The following is a 16481-nucleotide window of genomic DNA, read 5'->3' as shown; positions in this document are numbered from 1 at the left end:
AGGCCCAGGAAAGGCAACCGGGAACGGGGCGCGGGCCCGAGCCCGGCCACGCCGCAGGGCAGGAGCGCAGCGAAACGCCGCGCCCGCCGCGGGCGAAGCGGGGGGGGGGGGGGGGGGCAAGGGAGGCGGCGAGGCCTCACTCCCTCCCACCACCCGCCCCGCCTCCCACTCCCCGCTTGACCCAGCGCTGTCCCCGCCCCTACCCCCGCCTCCTCGGCAACCCGCCCGCCGCCGATTGGGCGCAGCGGCTGCCTATCAGGCGGAGACGGGGGAGGCCGGCGGCGCCCGGGCGGAAACCCCGCCTCTAGGCGTGAGGCGGTGCGGCTATTGGCGGCGGGCGGGTGCCTCTCTGCTGGCGTCGGCTTCCGGTTCCGCGGGGCGGGCGCCGGCGGGGGGGGGGGGTGGCGGGGCTGCTGCCTGTGAGTGACACACAATGAGGCGAGCGGCGGCGGCGGGGCCGTGAGGGGCCGCGACCGAGGAGGCGGCGGCGGCGGCCGAGGCGGCGGGGAGGGGGGTGGGGGGGGACGGAGAGCGGCTTCGCTCGTAGAGGGGGGGAAGCAGAGGAGGGGAAGAGACCCCCCCCCGCCGACCGGCCAGCGTAAACCACCGCGGCGGGAGCGAGCGAGCGAGCGGGGCCCGCTGCGCTGCTGCGCCCAGCCATGGACAATCAGGTGAGGGGAGCGGCGGCGCCCGCCCCGCCGCGCCGCCGTGGGGGTGGGGCCCCTCGGCGCCGCCCCTCCCTCCCCCCCCCCCGCGTGGGGGGCACGCGTGGGGAGGGACCGGGCCCCCCCTCCTGCACCGGGGGAGGGGGGCCTTGCATCGGGGGGGGGCCCACCCCCGTCCTGGAGGGGGGTGGGGGGTGTGATTCTCCCCGGTGGTGTTGGGGGGCATCGCCCCCCGCTTTGGGGAGTCACACGCCCTCCCCGCACCCCGGTTTTTTTTGGAGGGGGGGGTTGCTCAGCCCTCGTCCCTTAATGGGCGGCCGCGCTGCAGCCTCGCCCGCGGCGGGGGGTGGCAGCAGCAGCAGCAGCATTTCCCGCAAATTCCTGCCCGGGCTTATTTACGGGGAGGGGTGGTGCCGGCGTTCCTACCCCCATCAGCGGCGGTGTAAAGGGTTAATGCCACCGAGAGAGTTACTACCGCTCCGGGGAGGCAGTGGGAAGCCGGCGGTTAGCGGACGGGTCGCGGCGGTGCTGCAGCGGGCGGGGATGGATGCTGGAAGTTTACCTGAGGTGATCTAGAGCAGGCTGGCTCAGGCCTTTTGTGTGCGAGTGCGTGCGAGCTGGTAACAGGTTACCTACGAGCCTGAGGTTCAGGAGGTGAGCCCCGCTATCTTTGAATAATCGGCCAAAGGAGAGCGAATGGAAACTGGTTACGGCTTTCAGGCAATTAGCACATCAAACAAAAAACCGGAGCAGCCTTCAGAATGTTTATTGAGAAGTTGAAAAGCAGACTCCTTTGTATTACTACAAATTGTTTGAATAGGATCCTGATTTCCCTTTGTTGAGAGACACGCTTGGAAAAAAAACCCCCTCCATTTTCAGTGGAGCAACTTTGGATGTTTGTTATGTTGGGAGATCTTATTTTCAAATGTGTTTCAACTTCTGGCTTAATTCGTAGTGATTGTTAATTGGACCGATATGTGAGGAGTATAGCAAGTACAACTTTCACTCTCAGTTAAGCAGTTCTCTTTTATGTTTAATTTTGTTCTCTTCCACATAGTCCCATCTGTTTCTCAGCTAAAATTTCTCAGCCGTTTCAACTAGAAAGGCAAATTCTGTAGACTGACAGTCATTTGCACTTCTCTGGAGAGGGGTAGTAACTGGCAACAGTAGCACAATTTAAAGGGTAATTATGGAATCGATAACGTGAAGCTGCAGAACAGACTGGCTCAGTTGATGTGAACGCTTGCATGAACACTGTGGGAAGTATCCCAGATAAAGCAGGCCTGCAAGCACCCTTCTATGTGAGCTTAGGATTTAGGCAGCCTGTCTCCACATACTGTTCTTCCACCATAGGAGAGATTGGTGTGCTTTGAGTGAAACACACCTTGCTTTTTTTCTTATTCCTTAATACGACATGAAAGAACAGACAGCCGTGTACCTTCATTTTTAGCACAGGAGCGAGATGGAGCCAGTGTAGATAAGCTCTAAAGCACAGAATGGGAAAAAATGGCCTGCCAAGAGAACTTGCAGAGGAAGGTAACCTAAAGAAATGTTGTAGTAATACCAGTGAAGCAATTAATGAGATGAGTTTGTCCCTGAGTCTTAGAATTGATGCGTTGGATGGCAGCTGAAGGTATTTTGCTATAAAGATAACTGCCTGAGAGAGTGTGTTAAGGCTTCTAGTTGAAATTAGAACTGGACTGCAATTTGGGAGGTTGAGCTTTGATGCCTGGTACTTTGTAGACCTCCTGGGTGATCTTTTTACAAAGAAAAGCATACTGTGATTGAGTGACTTATGCTTTTTCAGAAAGTATTAACCATGCTCCGAAAAATCACATTCCCATAAAATGTCAGGTTGGATATGCAAAATGTTTTTTGAGCATTAATCATGGTCATACTCCTTGTTGCAGTTCCTCAGTGGGAAAATGAGGGTAATACTTTTCCTAAACATTCATCTAGAGCTCAGGAAGCTTTCTCTTTCCATGTTCGTTGTCTAACATCATGCCCTCAGTTTGGCTCTGTGTCCACCTATAATATAGGTAATGACAAATAATGTTGCCTCTCCCAATGGTAATTGAGAACTGCCAGAAAGAATGACACTTATTTTTAAGCCTCAGGTGAAGAATGGGGTAAAGACTAAAAACTGCCCCTTTTTTTATAAGTTTCCAGTTGCTGAAGGTGGATTTTGATGCGTTTAGTTCGAGATCGCTGTGCTGCTGGTCTAGTTTGTATAACATATATGCACAAAATGAGTAAGTAGTTGGATACCTTAGGTGTTATTCCCTGTCTACAAATATTGCCCCAAGATTTGCTTGCTTTAACTTGTGTCTGAATCACGTTTGCCTTTCCTCTGTTACATCTGTTTAATTCATTTCCTTTCTTCTGGCTGTGAAGTCTGCAATAATATGTGGATCTTCACAATTAATTTAATCTGGTTTTTAAGACATTTAATGGGATTTTTGTGCTTTGAGTGAGACACTGAATACACCTTCTCTGTTACTCAATGATTAGAGTAGGATTCGGGAGTGCAAATCGGAATTAGGTCATTTTAGTGTTGGATATTGTGAAGGCATGCTATATGTTAACTTGGCCTTTGAAAGTGTCTTAATAAAATATATTTAAAAGAATACAAAGAGCGTCATAGTTTAATGGATTACATATTCTAGAGAATATCATAAATCACCAATTCATGATCTAATTTTTCCTGTTTTAACATTAGTTTTCTGTCAGTGCTGTGAATTCTGTAAGCTGTGAACATCAAGTTCTGTCTCTGACACTTTCTAGAAATAAAGATTCTGCAATTAGGACTTTGCTGACAATTTAGATGATAAGTGAGGCAGATAAACCTATCCCTCTTCTAAAGCTGTTTTCTCTGCAATGCTAATATTAGGAAGAAAACAGGTATGAAATGGTGCTGGGAGCTATTTTTATGGTACCTTTTCTGTTGACAACACCGTAGTTTTCAGTATGAGACTAATCTCTCCATGGAGGCTGTTGTATTCCTCCCCTGCGGTGATCTAGCATCTTCTGTCGGTGGGGCTCAGTGTTATGCCTAACATGTAAGCTGTTTCATTTTGCTTATGGTCTTACCTCTGTTCTAAAACAGTGCACGGTTCAAGTAAAATTGGAGCTGGGGCACCGAGCCCAACTGCGAAAAAAGCCCACCACCGAAGGGTTTACTCATGACTGGATGGTATTTGTCCGTGGCCCGGAGCAGTGTGACATCCAGCATTTTGTGGAAAGGGTGGTCTTTCGGCTACATGAGAGCTTCCCAAAACCCAAGCGAGGTGAGTGTATTTTTAAAGATCCATTATTAGTATGAAAGAGCATTGTGCAAGTCAATGTTGTCTTGGACTGTCACTTTTCTGTAAAATATCTTCTTAAAGAGGAGCAAAACGTATGTTGCGTGCGCTTCAGCTTTAACCTTTACCATCTTTGTTTGAGGAAGGTCAGAGAGAATGGGACCTTTCTTCTGATGAAAGGCCTGGAGGTGAGATGCTTTATCCTCTTACTTAAGCATTAGTACATGCAGGTTCTCAAGACACTTAGTGACAGCAGAAGATAATTCATGTTACAAAATGGGAAGGATGGGTTTAATTTGTTAATATTTGCCAGTACAAGCTGGAAGCATGTGATTGGTGGGAGATGCTCGGATATTGGGCTCGTATACATACTGGAGTATGTAGACTTTGGCATTGGTCATTAAGTAGCCATCAGGATTTCTGCAATTTCTAGTCTCAGGTGCCAGTTCAGGTAGTATTAAACCCAGCAGAAATCAGTGATGCCAAAGGGGTGATGATCTCTTTGCCACTGGCTGTACATTCCAGCTGCATGTATGTGTGCAAGCACTGGACAGTCAGCATGGTTGGGGAGAGTATACAGATTGTAGTGTTATTTTCTGCTGGATCTATTCTTTGCTCTTTCTGACTGTGCAGCAACATGAACCTTATTCTTGGCACGGGGCAGCAGGAACGCGTGGTTGAGGTGGAGGAGCAGGAATTGCCCTTTTCGGCAGCAGCGCAGAGTTAGATCTGCTTAAGATTGTCTAACTGTATCTGCAGTGTTATTATTATGTAGTGTTACAAGGAATGCTGGCTGCCTAAGAGTACTGCTGTAAATTACTTCGTAATGTGCATTCTTTGGAATATTACTTTGAAGACTGCTGGTCACGCAGGATGTCTTAGGACTACCTACTACATTGGTTATTTGTGAGAGTCCACAGTGGAAAGTAACTCAAAGGTGTTCAGCTCATAAGGATGTGAATCTAGTCTGTATGTTAATAATATCTCCTTCAAACTGATGTACTAAAACTGATGTATGACAAGCAAGTGCAATACTGAGCTGAAAGCTAATTTATGAATAAAAGTTACAATCTGCTGTGCTACAATTCTTGTTGTCTGGTGTAATTACTTTATTACAAACAACTGTGTTGGGATAGTACATGGTCTTTGCTCAATTGGTTGCCATATCATCTACCTTTAAACAGACAGTTTTTTCCGATCTCTAGGTTTTGCGTGCTTGCTTAAGCTTGCTCATGATGCCAGCTCGCTTTTGACTGAAGTGTGTCTGGTTTGTACATAAATGGTATGCATACTATTTCTAGATTTGTTTGAAGGGTTTCTTCAGATGGTTTGCTCTTACTTGGAGCAAAATCTACTGGTGAAGGTAGGTTTGTGCTGCTAGCAGATTGCTTGTGTAGTAATTTTAATTTGTTAGAATAGAGTGGCAAAGGAACAAAGGCTGCTTGGCAGATAGTCTTAAGATTCCTGCTGCCATATTGGCACGGTTCTTTGGTTTTGGGCTTTTTCCCCTAAATGATAGGGTTCTTCTATGAAATTCAAGTTAAAGCAAGTCTAGAGATTTTTATTACTTTGAGATACGTTCTTTTTTTCACGGTTGAATTTTGAGTACTGCTTTCTAGCACCTTAATCATGGTGGAAGTGCTTAGAGCTGGGGATAATATATCTACATTAAAGGAAAAAATAATTTGTGTGCCTTGTAGGTTTGAGGTACTGTTTCCTAATCATATTAATTAATTGGAATTCTTTAGAGAAAGTAAAAAGATTTGCACTGAATTCCTCTAATTACTTAATTGACTTTATTTACATATATTGTAGTGCATAAATTATATGCAAGTGCATCCGGTTCCTGAGAGGGAGAATATCTGTGCTGGTCTCAAGTTTCTTCTGGCAGCTGTTATGTATAGCTATGTCATGGCCCAATAAATGATCCTAGAATCCTTTGAGTCAGCTATCACTATACTGAAATGCAGTGGTAGATGATGGGAAGGATTCAGTAGCATGAAGATACAACAGGTAGTGGGACAGGGGGAACAGAGGCAGGAAGCACGCAGATTAATCTTAGAAGTGATTAACTTTTGTAATCAACGTTTCTGCAGTAAGCAGCACTGTGACCTTAGCGGCAAACTGTTTAACCTTTCTCCGTTTCCTTGTATGTGAAATAAATAGCAGTGCTTACCTGCCCTTCAGGTTTGTTACCACGTTTGGATGAAGCAGCTTGTAGTATGGCCATTATGTAATTACAAAGATTGAGCATTGCAGGAAAGCATTTAAAGGAAAAAAAAAAAAAATCCGCTTGCGTGGTATAGTGTTTTGATTAATAAATGTGAGCATCAAAGTAAATTTTAGCTTCCCATACTGTTCCAATTCCCACCTTTTGGACCTTTGCCTTTTTTTGTGAGACAGCTTTAACTGGCAGTTTGCATTGTTGTGGAACAGCACAGAAATGTAATTGTATCTCACTGCAAAAGGAGGGGAAGAATCTCATGGAGACTCTGGCATGGAGTGTTTTATGTTTCCTTTCCATGGGCGGAGCTAAGAACAGATTTTCATGTTCTTAACTAAGCATATGACCACCATCTTATTTTGGTGTGGTTCCCCCCCCCCCCCCCCCCCCCCAAAGGTCAGTGTTTTAAATGTGTCCTGAGCTGTCAGAGGCCCATTTCTCATCTTGCACCTCCTTTTGGCTCAGATTAAGTTGCATTATATTCAAAGCTAACATTTGTCTGTTCTCTTTTCAGTCTGCAAGGAGCCCCCTTACAAAGTGGAAGAGTCTGGCTACGCAGGCTTCATTATGCCCATTGAAGTGCACTTCAAAAATAAGGTAGAATCTGATTTCTGGTCTTCTAATTGTTTTGAGCTGTGCCAGAGCCTGAAACTGCCTGACAGAAAGACTCTAAATTATGTGACTGTTTTATGTGTGTGTTTTTTATTAGTCTAATAAATAGAATTTAACTGAGAGTTGGAAGCTCCTGCCAGACTTCAAAAGAAAGAGTTTGGCAGAAATGGAATTGTATAGAAAGGTAATATCAGGACAGTGTGATGGTCCTAGAGATCTGAACAGAGATTGTACCACTTGTAACAAGCTTCTCTAGCATGGATAATACTAAAGCAGTTTAAAATATTTTATGCCAATAGGGTAGTAAATAAACATAAACCACTGATTTTTATAAACATTTGTAAATACTGTGTTGACTGGCAATATATTAAAACCCCAATTTTTTAATTTGCAATCTTATTAAATTAACTGTAGAGGTATAAAATTTGTATAGGCCCAAGACAAACATTTGCATATATAGGACAAGTATTTACAGCTATGTTAAAAATACCGTTGTTCTGATTCAGTACTCTTCCAAAAAGAAAACACTTAAGTACTTTAAATCTTAAGATGCATTGCCAACAAGTGTATGGAAGTTAAAAGTTGGGATTTATTGCTTGCTTTAAGTCTTACCACAGAGGTCACGTGCTGCATGACTTGAAGAAGGTTATGAAAATAGGGATTTGGGCACTTGTGTTCATATTAACTCAGTTTCAGTTAAATTGTTTTGTTAAACATGAATACTGAATCTTTCTGGGTTTGATTACTACTTAAATAAAAAAATAAAGAAAAAAATTGCTCTTATCATCCCTAGGAGGGAACCTAGATAAACTAAAAATTTGACCATTAAGCCACATACTATAATGTATGCTCCCACGCCCCTCAACCCTCCAAGCACAAGCCATAACCCCAGGTCTTGTTGACAGCAGACCACATGTAACAACCTAATTCTATTTAGCTTTCCAGCATCCTTTCCATTGTACCTCCCACAAATGTATCTGTCTATTGTTTCCTTCTCGCCCCAGTCTAGCACAGAACACTCTCCTGGCGGTGTCATTTGTGAATAATTAACATTTTAGTTTGTTTTTTAGCCTACCATATTGCTCTTACCCCACTTTATGAGTCTGAGTAATAAGCCAAATTATGAGACTGAACCACAAGAAGTCTTGTCTTCTAAACCTGGGAACGTTTTGCCCGCAACTTTCTTTTGGGTGGGTGGGGTAAGCCAAAAGGATGTGAAGAGAAATGGCAGTTAGAGTAGAGGATGAAAGTTGTTGATAGAAGCAGCTTTTTTGGCAAACACTGAAAACTACGGCTTGAATGCAAATAAAACCCCTCAAAAGCTTAAAAGTAGTTTGACTTCTGGTGGCTTTTCTGAGGTTTTGGATGGAAATCAGGAAACTCTTCATCTGCACTGTATGTTGGCTTAGGTCAGATTTAAAAACTACCTTTATGTTCCTGACTGAAAAATGTCAACTTCTCCATGATAACTTCTTGTAAGGGGAATCTCAAATGACTGTGATGGGTGAACTATGCTTTGTTTCTACTCTTACCTTTTATTTTTCCTTCCTTTCTTCTCCCAGTCTTTTCTCACACTTGCCTTTTCCCTGCAGGTCTCCAGTGTCTTTGTCTTTCACAAGTCCTCAGATCCTTCTCTCTCATTTCTGCCTCTCCTGTATTTTTTTTTGTAGGTGCACTTATTTGCATTGACTGTAGTCTGCATTCGTATGCTTTCTTTCTCTCCATCCCTTATATTCGTATGCTCCTTGCAGAATATGGAACTGGCAGCTTTTCTGAATATAACTTGGTTTCACACCCACCGGGGTCATCACTTCTCATTGTTTCTATGAACACGTGACTGCATAGTTGCTCTTTCTAGTGTTAGGGATAGGATGGGTTTTATAAATAAGGGAAATAGGTGGTCTCTGTTCTTACTGGAAACAATGGAAGTAGCAGTTAATTTAGGAGAAGGCGGTTTGGTTTTGGCATTTTGGTGTTCAGAAACATGAAAAATAAATATGAGAACAGGTTTAGCTGCAGAATTGTTTTCAAAACTACAAATCTTTAAAATACTCATCTTTGCCCTGTTTTTTAGATGCATGCATTATGGAGAAGTTCTTTTCCACTTTCAAGCTGATTGACAAATTGACTAATTAAGGAGTTTCAGACAGCACCTCCCATTATTAAATTGGGGCAAGCAGTGGTTGAGGGAAAACATGATGGCTTCCGTCTTCCAGCATGCCATTTGAACAGAGACGTGTTCCCAGGTTCAACCATGAACTTGAAATACGTGAGCTATACTGAAGTTGTTTGAAATTTGCTTTTACTGCTTAAAAGTAATTTTTCCATCCTTATGTCAGCAAATGTTATATTCTCTGCACGTTTGGAAGTTAAGCATGGTACTTATGATTGCTGGAAGCTTAGCTGCCTGACGATGTGAAGAATTTGGCTCCTCTGACCACTATTACCCAGTGATAATGCCATCTGGAAATATTAACAGCTATGAGTATTTTCAGTAAGTGGAGTTGAAGGAAATGTAAGAGGTAAATCTGCAAAGATAGAAGTGCAAAGACAAAAGATAAGCAAAGACTGGGATAGAGCAGCAATTTAAAAGATTGGGAAAGAGGAGGAGGAGGAATGGCAAAGCCTTTAGAATACAGTCTATTTTCTCCTGCATTAAAGAATATGACACTAAAGCACCAAATAAATAAGTCTTTACTACTTTCAGACCATATGTTCACTCTGATCTCTGTAAACCTGTTGACACTGGTGGGGATCAGCTGTTGTGTGTAGAGCATATATTGTTCTGAATTTGCCTGAATTGATTACAGCATTTGGGACTCATCCTTGAATAACTCTTTTCAAGTAGATGTTATGGATTGATTCTGGGATTGGGTAGAAAATGCTATTTTGTAGGTGGCTGGGCAGGAGTCGTTGGGCGGGTCTTTCTGGCCATATGCTCCCTAAATTCTAGCACGTTTTTGTTGATGTGTGTCCTCTCAGTTGAAACAAGACTTGCAAAGGCTTTGGGATTTGTTTATCGATGCATGTTTAGCTTTGTAAGGGTGAGAAGAGAAAGGATTTAAAGAGGGAGTGAACTAATCTGTGGAGGTTGATCTTTGCCATGGTTGGCTGAAAATTTTTTTTCCACAGTTTAAGCCTGCTTTCTTAGCCGTTTCCTTTCCCTGTTCTAATTTGTTACTAGGATGATAAATAGTGGTTGTCAGAGCCAGTGTACTCTTTGCTTTGGCTAGAGAAGCATGGGCCTGTTCACTGCTGAGGAACAGTTTTACTAAGAATGGCTTAAGAATGATTTTAATGAACTTTATCAGGGATTTTTTTTTTTAGGCAACTTTGCATAAAACTGCCCATTAACTTGCTTTTTTATATTGTTGTTGTCTGTTTGGAGTAGTAGAGTCGGTGCTCTTGGTCCCCCTGAAGCTTTTGGTGCCTTTCTGTCGGACAGGGAAGTGTCAGCAGAGCATTAAAAAAGGTGCAAGAGCCTGTTCTTGTCCTCTACGAAGTTATGCCTTGTTGGCATGTGTTTGTCCTTCCTGTGCTGTAGTTCAGTTCCTCAGTAAGTAGGTGCTTTCTCAGTCTTGTCATTTGAATTACAGAATATATATTTTGAATATTGCTGTGAACCTGGACAGTTTGTATATCTGAGCTTTCTAGAGAGTTGTGGTGGTCTACACAGGCCATAGGACTTGCAGTCTTATTTGATATTGGTGGCCTGGTAGAGCCTTTGCCTCTGTAACTGAACCTGAAAAACAAATGGCAGGGTCTCAGTAGGTTGAGTGATAAAGCTTTTGAAAGCACAGTTGACTAATGATAGTGGATCATTTGGGATTGTTGGCCTGAAAATGTTAGTATGCTATTTTTATTTTTAAATCCTTTGTGTTCCTTTCTATAACGAGGGCTGCTGTGAGTGGCTTGTGGTGCTTGAATCAATACAAACTGGGTACAATAAATGTGTCGCTGTTTTTCTGCTGCTCTTCCCTCTCCCCCACTCAGTTTCAACAGTCTTGAGACTTTTTTCATGGCCTCATTGTTGTCTCCAAATACATCTCTTATAGTGGTGTATGTTGTAATCTGGAGGCTGTAATACAGGTATGACTTTGGTATTCATCCCGTTACATTTTTTTGCATCCTGATCAAATTAGATCAATCCCCCCCGCCCCCAAAAGCTAAAGGTCTAGTATACTTTCATGCTATTCTGATACAAGGCAGATGATAGTAATGCAACATGGATAAGATGTTGTATTAAAGTCTCTTTAAAGATACTACCTCCCAATTTCAGTGCTAGAGATAAAAGGCTTCCAGTATTTACATAATGGGTACATGTAACTTGGGCTTTTTCTGTTAGTGAAAGGGGAGGTAAGCAAAGAAAGCAGAGAAATCTGTTTGATTTTTCCAGTGAGGTTCAAAATAAAAACATGCGTGTTTTACCCCTTCTGCAATATTTAGAGGTGTGATATAAAATACATAGAAAAATACTGGGGAAAGGAAAAATTACTTATGTTTCAAAGTAGGAACTCAGTGGAGAGGAATGTAGGTTGCACGTATGGCAGGGTAGGTGAAACTGGAGATCAGTTAGAACTATGTCTCAGGACTGTGCCATCAGGAAGGTATTGGCCTGTGAATTACACCTAAGGAAGGTCGCTGAAGAGCCCGTGTTTGCATGAAACATTTGATTTTACTTAACAAATGGGTGTGTTATTGGGGCAGGGTCTGCACAGGTTTGGGGAAGGGAGGAGTAGATTTGACCTGCTAGTTATTCAGCGTTGCTGAAAGTTGTGGAAGGAGGAGTAAAACTTGTTGTTTTGTCTAGCCTTGAAGTGGAAGCATTTGTTGCTGACATTTTTTAGGTCTGTTCTGTATGGTCTGTCTTACCAAGCCTGCAGCACTTTCTTTTGTGCTGCTGCTGAGTGGTGAATCTTTTTTTACCTTTTTCTGTCATAAATTGATATGTATTATCAGTTTAGCCATTCTTCTATCTGAGCAGACTGTTTTCCTGGCCAAAACACCCAGGCTCTGTGTGTGTTGGTAGCTGTTCAGTGTGGCACATCGATAGGCATCTCCATATGCTGAATAGATTGCAGTGCCTGGCAAGGAAGCCTTGTCGAATGTAGCAGCTTTACTAGCCATGCCAGCATCATATCATGTATTTGTAAGAGCTAGTAGATTATTAAATGCTTGTCTTTGAGCAGTGAGTATATTTTCCTAATTTTGAAACAAAGTAATAGGCTTCAGATGGGGGAGAGTTCCAAAATGCTGTTCTCAGTTATTTTACTTAACCCTGTAGAATCTCAAAAAAGACAAGGGTGTTTCATGGACTTGTTAGCAGAGTATAACATAAGGCTACTTGCTTCAAAAAATGAATATTGGGCTATTCGCTTTTAAATGTCCTGTCTTGAAGCGGGGTGGAAGACTAGTCGAACGGGTTGTACGAGCCTGGAAAGGGGGTTTCATTTATACAAACGTTATGGACCGGTTACGGATAAATGACTCTGTCAGGCTGGATCTATGGCAAAAGGGAAGTAGTGTTAGATGTTATAGTTATTGAATAACCATGAGTCTGCTTCCTTGGTGTGCTAGATTTTTGTAGATAATTTTGCTTTATGGCTTTCTAAAAGTGATTTATGAGCTTTATGCGCGCGCTACCAGTGAAATTCTTTTGATTTGTGTTAAGTGGCAAAGGGCACACCCTGCCTTAAAAACAGGACAAGGAAATTTTAACAAAAGACTTTGAAAAATTCCTCCTCTTGCGAAAAGTGCCAAAAGAACTTTAACCCATTATTTCAGAACTCAGAAGAAAAATAAAGCAACTTTAGTGTTCGTAACAGTGCAGTGACAGTCAGTGCAGACAGGAAGCTGGAAAACAGTAAAAATAAAGTGTGATGTGCTCAGCTCTGGAGATTGGAGGTGGAGTAGGGGGATTCACTGGATGGAGGGAAATTTATGGTGGCTGCAAATAAAAGCTTGGCCCTAGGTCTGTGGTACACACTTCTAGTTTACTTCTATGGCATCGTAAGATTTAAGGGGCAGATATAAACTGGGGTTCTAAGGTGGCTTGCTGAGAGATCCCATACCAGGTTAACCATTTCATGTCCAAATTGACCGTTGAATTTTAATCTGAATAACTGCAATATCTACCAGTTAGAAATGGATATGATCCATTCTTTCTAAAGCCTTTCTTGGAAGTAAGGCCGTTTAGAATAGGGTATGGTCTCAGAGAGCAACAAAATATCCACAGAAAGTAAGTCTCTCCCTCTTTCAGTTTTACTTTTTGACATCAAGGGTTGAATATCAGAAGGTGGAATCAGCTAAGAGTAAAGCTTGGCTTGTGCATATAATTGCTACTCAAGCAGGAGTACTTGAAGTGGTGTTGCAGGATGAAAACAGACTGCCTGGACCTAAGTTTGTAGGGTGAAGAAGTACTTACACTCTGTTGCAACTCCAAGCAGCAGGATGTGTAGATCTCAACATGTGATTTAGAAAGGCTTTGAAGTGTGGCACTGTGGATTCAGTGTGGCTTTCCATTTAAAGTTAGATGTGTAGGTCCAGGTCAATTGAGAGAGATTTTCCTTGGTTTGGGGTTTCTTTTTTTCCTCCTTCTCCCCGCCCCCCACCCCCCACCCCTTGGTGGTTGTTCGGAGGGCAGAACTTTTTAGGGAGGACCGGATGGGTTAAGCTTTGGAGTGTCTTGAGCTGTAATCATTAGCTGTCAGTGAAGGCAGTAAAGGAAAGAATGTTTATTTGCAGCTTTTTGCTTTGAGACTTTTGTACTCGTTCTTTTAGGAGTGCTGTAATCTTAACTATTCACTTGGGTGGGGGGCTTCTGATGGCCTGAGACGATACAAAGGATATTTTAATGATCATGGTACTTGGCTAGGGCTCGGTTCCCAGGGCGGTCGTGATCTCTGAGTTGGAGAAAAATCACATTGAAAAACTGTCTTAATTTTACAAAAAGTGGAAGCTCCTCAACAGAGGTACGATAAATATTTGGGAGGTTCTCTGCTTTTGAGTGTATATAAAAAATGGGATACCTAAGATAAAAGGGAAATGAATCTGCTTCCCCTCTCCTGCTCTGAAAGCAAACAAGCAAATGACAAAGCAGAGCTCTGATAATGTGATGGCTTAACAGCTTTGACTAAAGCCTGCTTTTGCTAATATAACCAAGATCAATTTACTCTGTGTTATAAACTAGGAAGAGCATTTTAGAAACCATTCTTAGGCCACATTTGGTTTTCTATTCATCCTTCATTTAAGTTTATTAGACTTTGAGGGACCCTCTACAGCTGCTGTTTTAACTCCAGTGTAAGCACACACATGCAGAGCTCACTAATGATTCAGTTAATGAGAATGGTTGTAGCAAAAGAGGAAAATGACAATGCAGTGTATTTTGCAAGTACTTCTCTTCTTCTTGCCATTCATCTGTTTTAGTAGACATTGAACCCCTTCAAGTGTGCATGGATTCTTCAGGACTTTTCCAAAAGAGGGTCTGAAGACCCTCGTGTTGGTAGCGTGTTCTTGCTTGTTAATGGGAGACAGTTCTATTGTATGTGTCTGCTTAGATGTCTGCCTTCCGCTGTTTGGGGAGTTAAGACCCAAGACCTTGACTCCCAGGTGAGCTTAGGGTACTGATTTTGATGTAAACCAGGTGTGGTTACCACACTTTTTATTATTAGAGGTATAGTTTGTACAAGAAATGGTTTCTCTAGTGACGTTAGTATCCACCAAGCAAACAGCAGGAATCAGTGTGGTCTGAAGCTGTTTGATGCTTCAACCTATTTTCAGCAAATCTAATGGCTTGAGCTAGAAGCCTGCGGCGTCTGTTCCCATACAACAATGCAACTACACCAGGAAATCAAGCTGCTGGATATGAATTGTGGAAAAGACTGCTGTGCAGCTGCTTGATGTTGCGCATTGAATGAGGCATGTGGGATGCATTCATGTAAATACTGAATGTACTGTAAGGCTCTGTGTGGTTTGCCACGTTTTGAGTTTTCATCTTGAAATGCAGAATACAAGATAATACCAGGAAATGTCGTATCGATATTTGTAATACACAAGAAGTATTCAATATTTGCCATTTGGGGAGAAAAAAAGGAAGAAATTTCTTCCATTCTGTACTGCAAATGCAGAGTATTTGCTGTGCTTCTGCAGCAGGTGGAACAAAACCAGTGAGGCGCAGATGATCCCCAACATGCATACAAACTCCGGATTTCTTCAGTGAAAGTGCCCTTGGAAAGTTCAAAAGCTTAGGATATGTTCCCATTCAGCCCCTGCAATATACATATTGAAAAGGATTTTACAAAATGAGTCATCCTTTTACCACTGCTTTTAATCTTTTCTCAGTACCCGCAGAGATCCTGTGAGTTTAGAAGTTGTTCCTTCTCTAAATAAAGGATTATGCTTTTCTTAATATTGATACTTATAGTTCAGTTGCTTCCCAAAGGAGATAGGATCTGAATTTCAGTGAAAACAGAATAGTGGATAAAGCTTGTGAATCTGCTTTCCTAGGAAGACTTGAATGGCTTTAAACAGACAATTCTCAGTCAGTATCCTTGTCCGTGCATTGCTTTTGCAGTGAAAAGCCATGTCTGAGTTTCTGATGAACGGTATGTTAACCTCAGGCACTTTAGGCACAAATAGTTTCATTTCTAGCTCTCTGATCTCATGATGAAAAACTCTATAAAGGCAACACTTACTCAGTGGTTTATTTGGGATTTTCAGGAGTGACTGTTTGAATCCTCTGACTTTGTGTACTTGCCAAACTTCTTCCGTTTTCCCAAAGTGTTTTTTGTTTTTAGGAGGAGCCGAAAAAGGTTTGTTTCACATATGACCTGTTCTTAAATTTGGAGGGAAATCCACCTGTGAACCACCTTCGTTGTGAGAAACTGACTTTCAACAATCCCACCAAGGAATTCAGACGCAAACTCATTAGGGCTGGAGGGGTAAGTGCCAAAGGGATTGGAGATCTGAAGAGGTTCTGCTAAACTGCGTAGTGATCTCGTTTTGCTCTGAGGTTTCTTCTTAGCTGCAGCCCAGCAGGCTACAGTTTTCTACGTTCACTTAAAGGATGACCCAGCCAATTTTTACTCCTGGTTATACGACTGCAGCACTTGAAGCAGAACTAAACCATTGCTGGTGTGATTGGTGGCACTTTGTTTTCAATTTAAATGTGACCATTAATATCAAAGCACTAAAACCCCTCTGGAAATGGATGTCTTCTGTGGATGTTGCACGCTGTCCATCAGGCAGTTACAGTTATCTGTGACCTTCCTAGTGTCGTGAGCTGTATCAGTATAGAAAAGCTCAAGAAAAGGGAGAGGCTTCCAGTCTATTCCTTACTCACTTTTGCCACAGGAAAGCCTAATACTTAGCACTTCCTGGTCAATAAATGTCCTCTAAACCTGAGGTCGGCTGCTTGTGGCTTAGATAATAAAAAATTAAGGGTAAGTGTTAGAATATAGAGTGAAAATGGGTGTGGGAGGAAAAAAAATAGACTCTTGAAGGCACAATAAGATATGGCTTGCTACAGTGGATGAACTCTTACTTCTGGGAAAGTAATATGCAGTGATAAACTAAAGAAATGATCCTCAAATAACTACAAGATGTAGGCAAATTAGTACAAGCCATGAAGTGCATGAAGTTTTTAACCAGACAGAGGATGTCATGACTGTATTCTGAGAC

At 42.6% G+C, this 16481-nt stretch overlaps 1 protein-coding gene across 1 annotated transcript in view; it reads left to right on the top strand.

The window, feature by feature from the left end:
- The first annotated feature begins 528 nt into the window (after nt 1-528).
- Nucleotides 529-16481, top strand: part of MLLT1 (MLLT1 super elongation complex subunit) — a 32670-nt gene continuing 16717 nt past the window's right edge. The window contains exons 1-4 of the mRNA XM_052801355.1: nt 529-671; nt 3772-3952; nt 6706-6788; nt 15599-15742. Of these exons, the coding sequence (XP_052657315.1) occupies nt 660-671; nt 3772-3952; nt 6706-6788; nt 15599-15742 (420 nt within the window). The 5' untranslated portion in view covers nt 529-659. The remainder of the gene's footprint in view (nt 672-3771; nt 3953-6705; nt 6789-15598; nt 15743-16481) is intronic.

Source organism: Harpia harpyja, chromosome 11 (assembly GCF_026419915.1).
Source record: "Harpia harpyja isolate bHarHar1 chromosome 11, bHarHar1 primary haplotype, whole genome shotgun sequence".
In the NCBI taxonomy this organism is placed as follows: domain Eukaryota; kingdom Metazoa; phylum Chordata; class Aves; order Accipitriformes; family Accipitridae; genus Harpia; species Harpia harpyja.
Note: the sequence above shows the minus strand (reverse complement) of the source record. Positions and strands in the feature narration are given on the sequence as shown.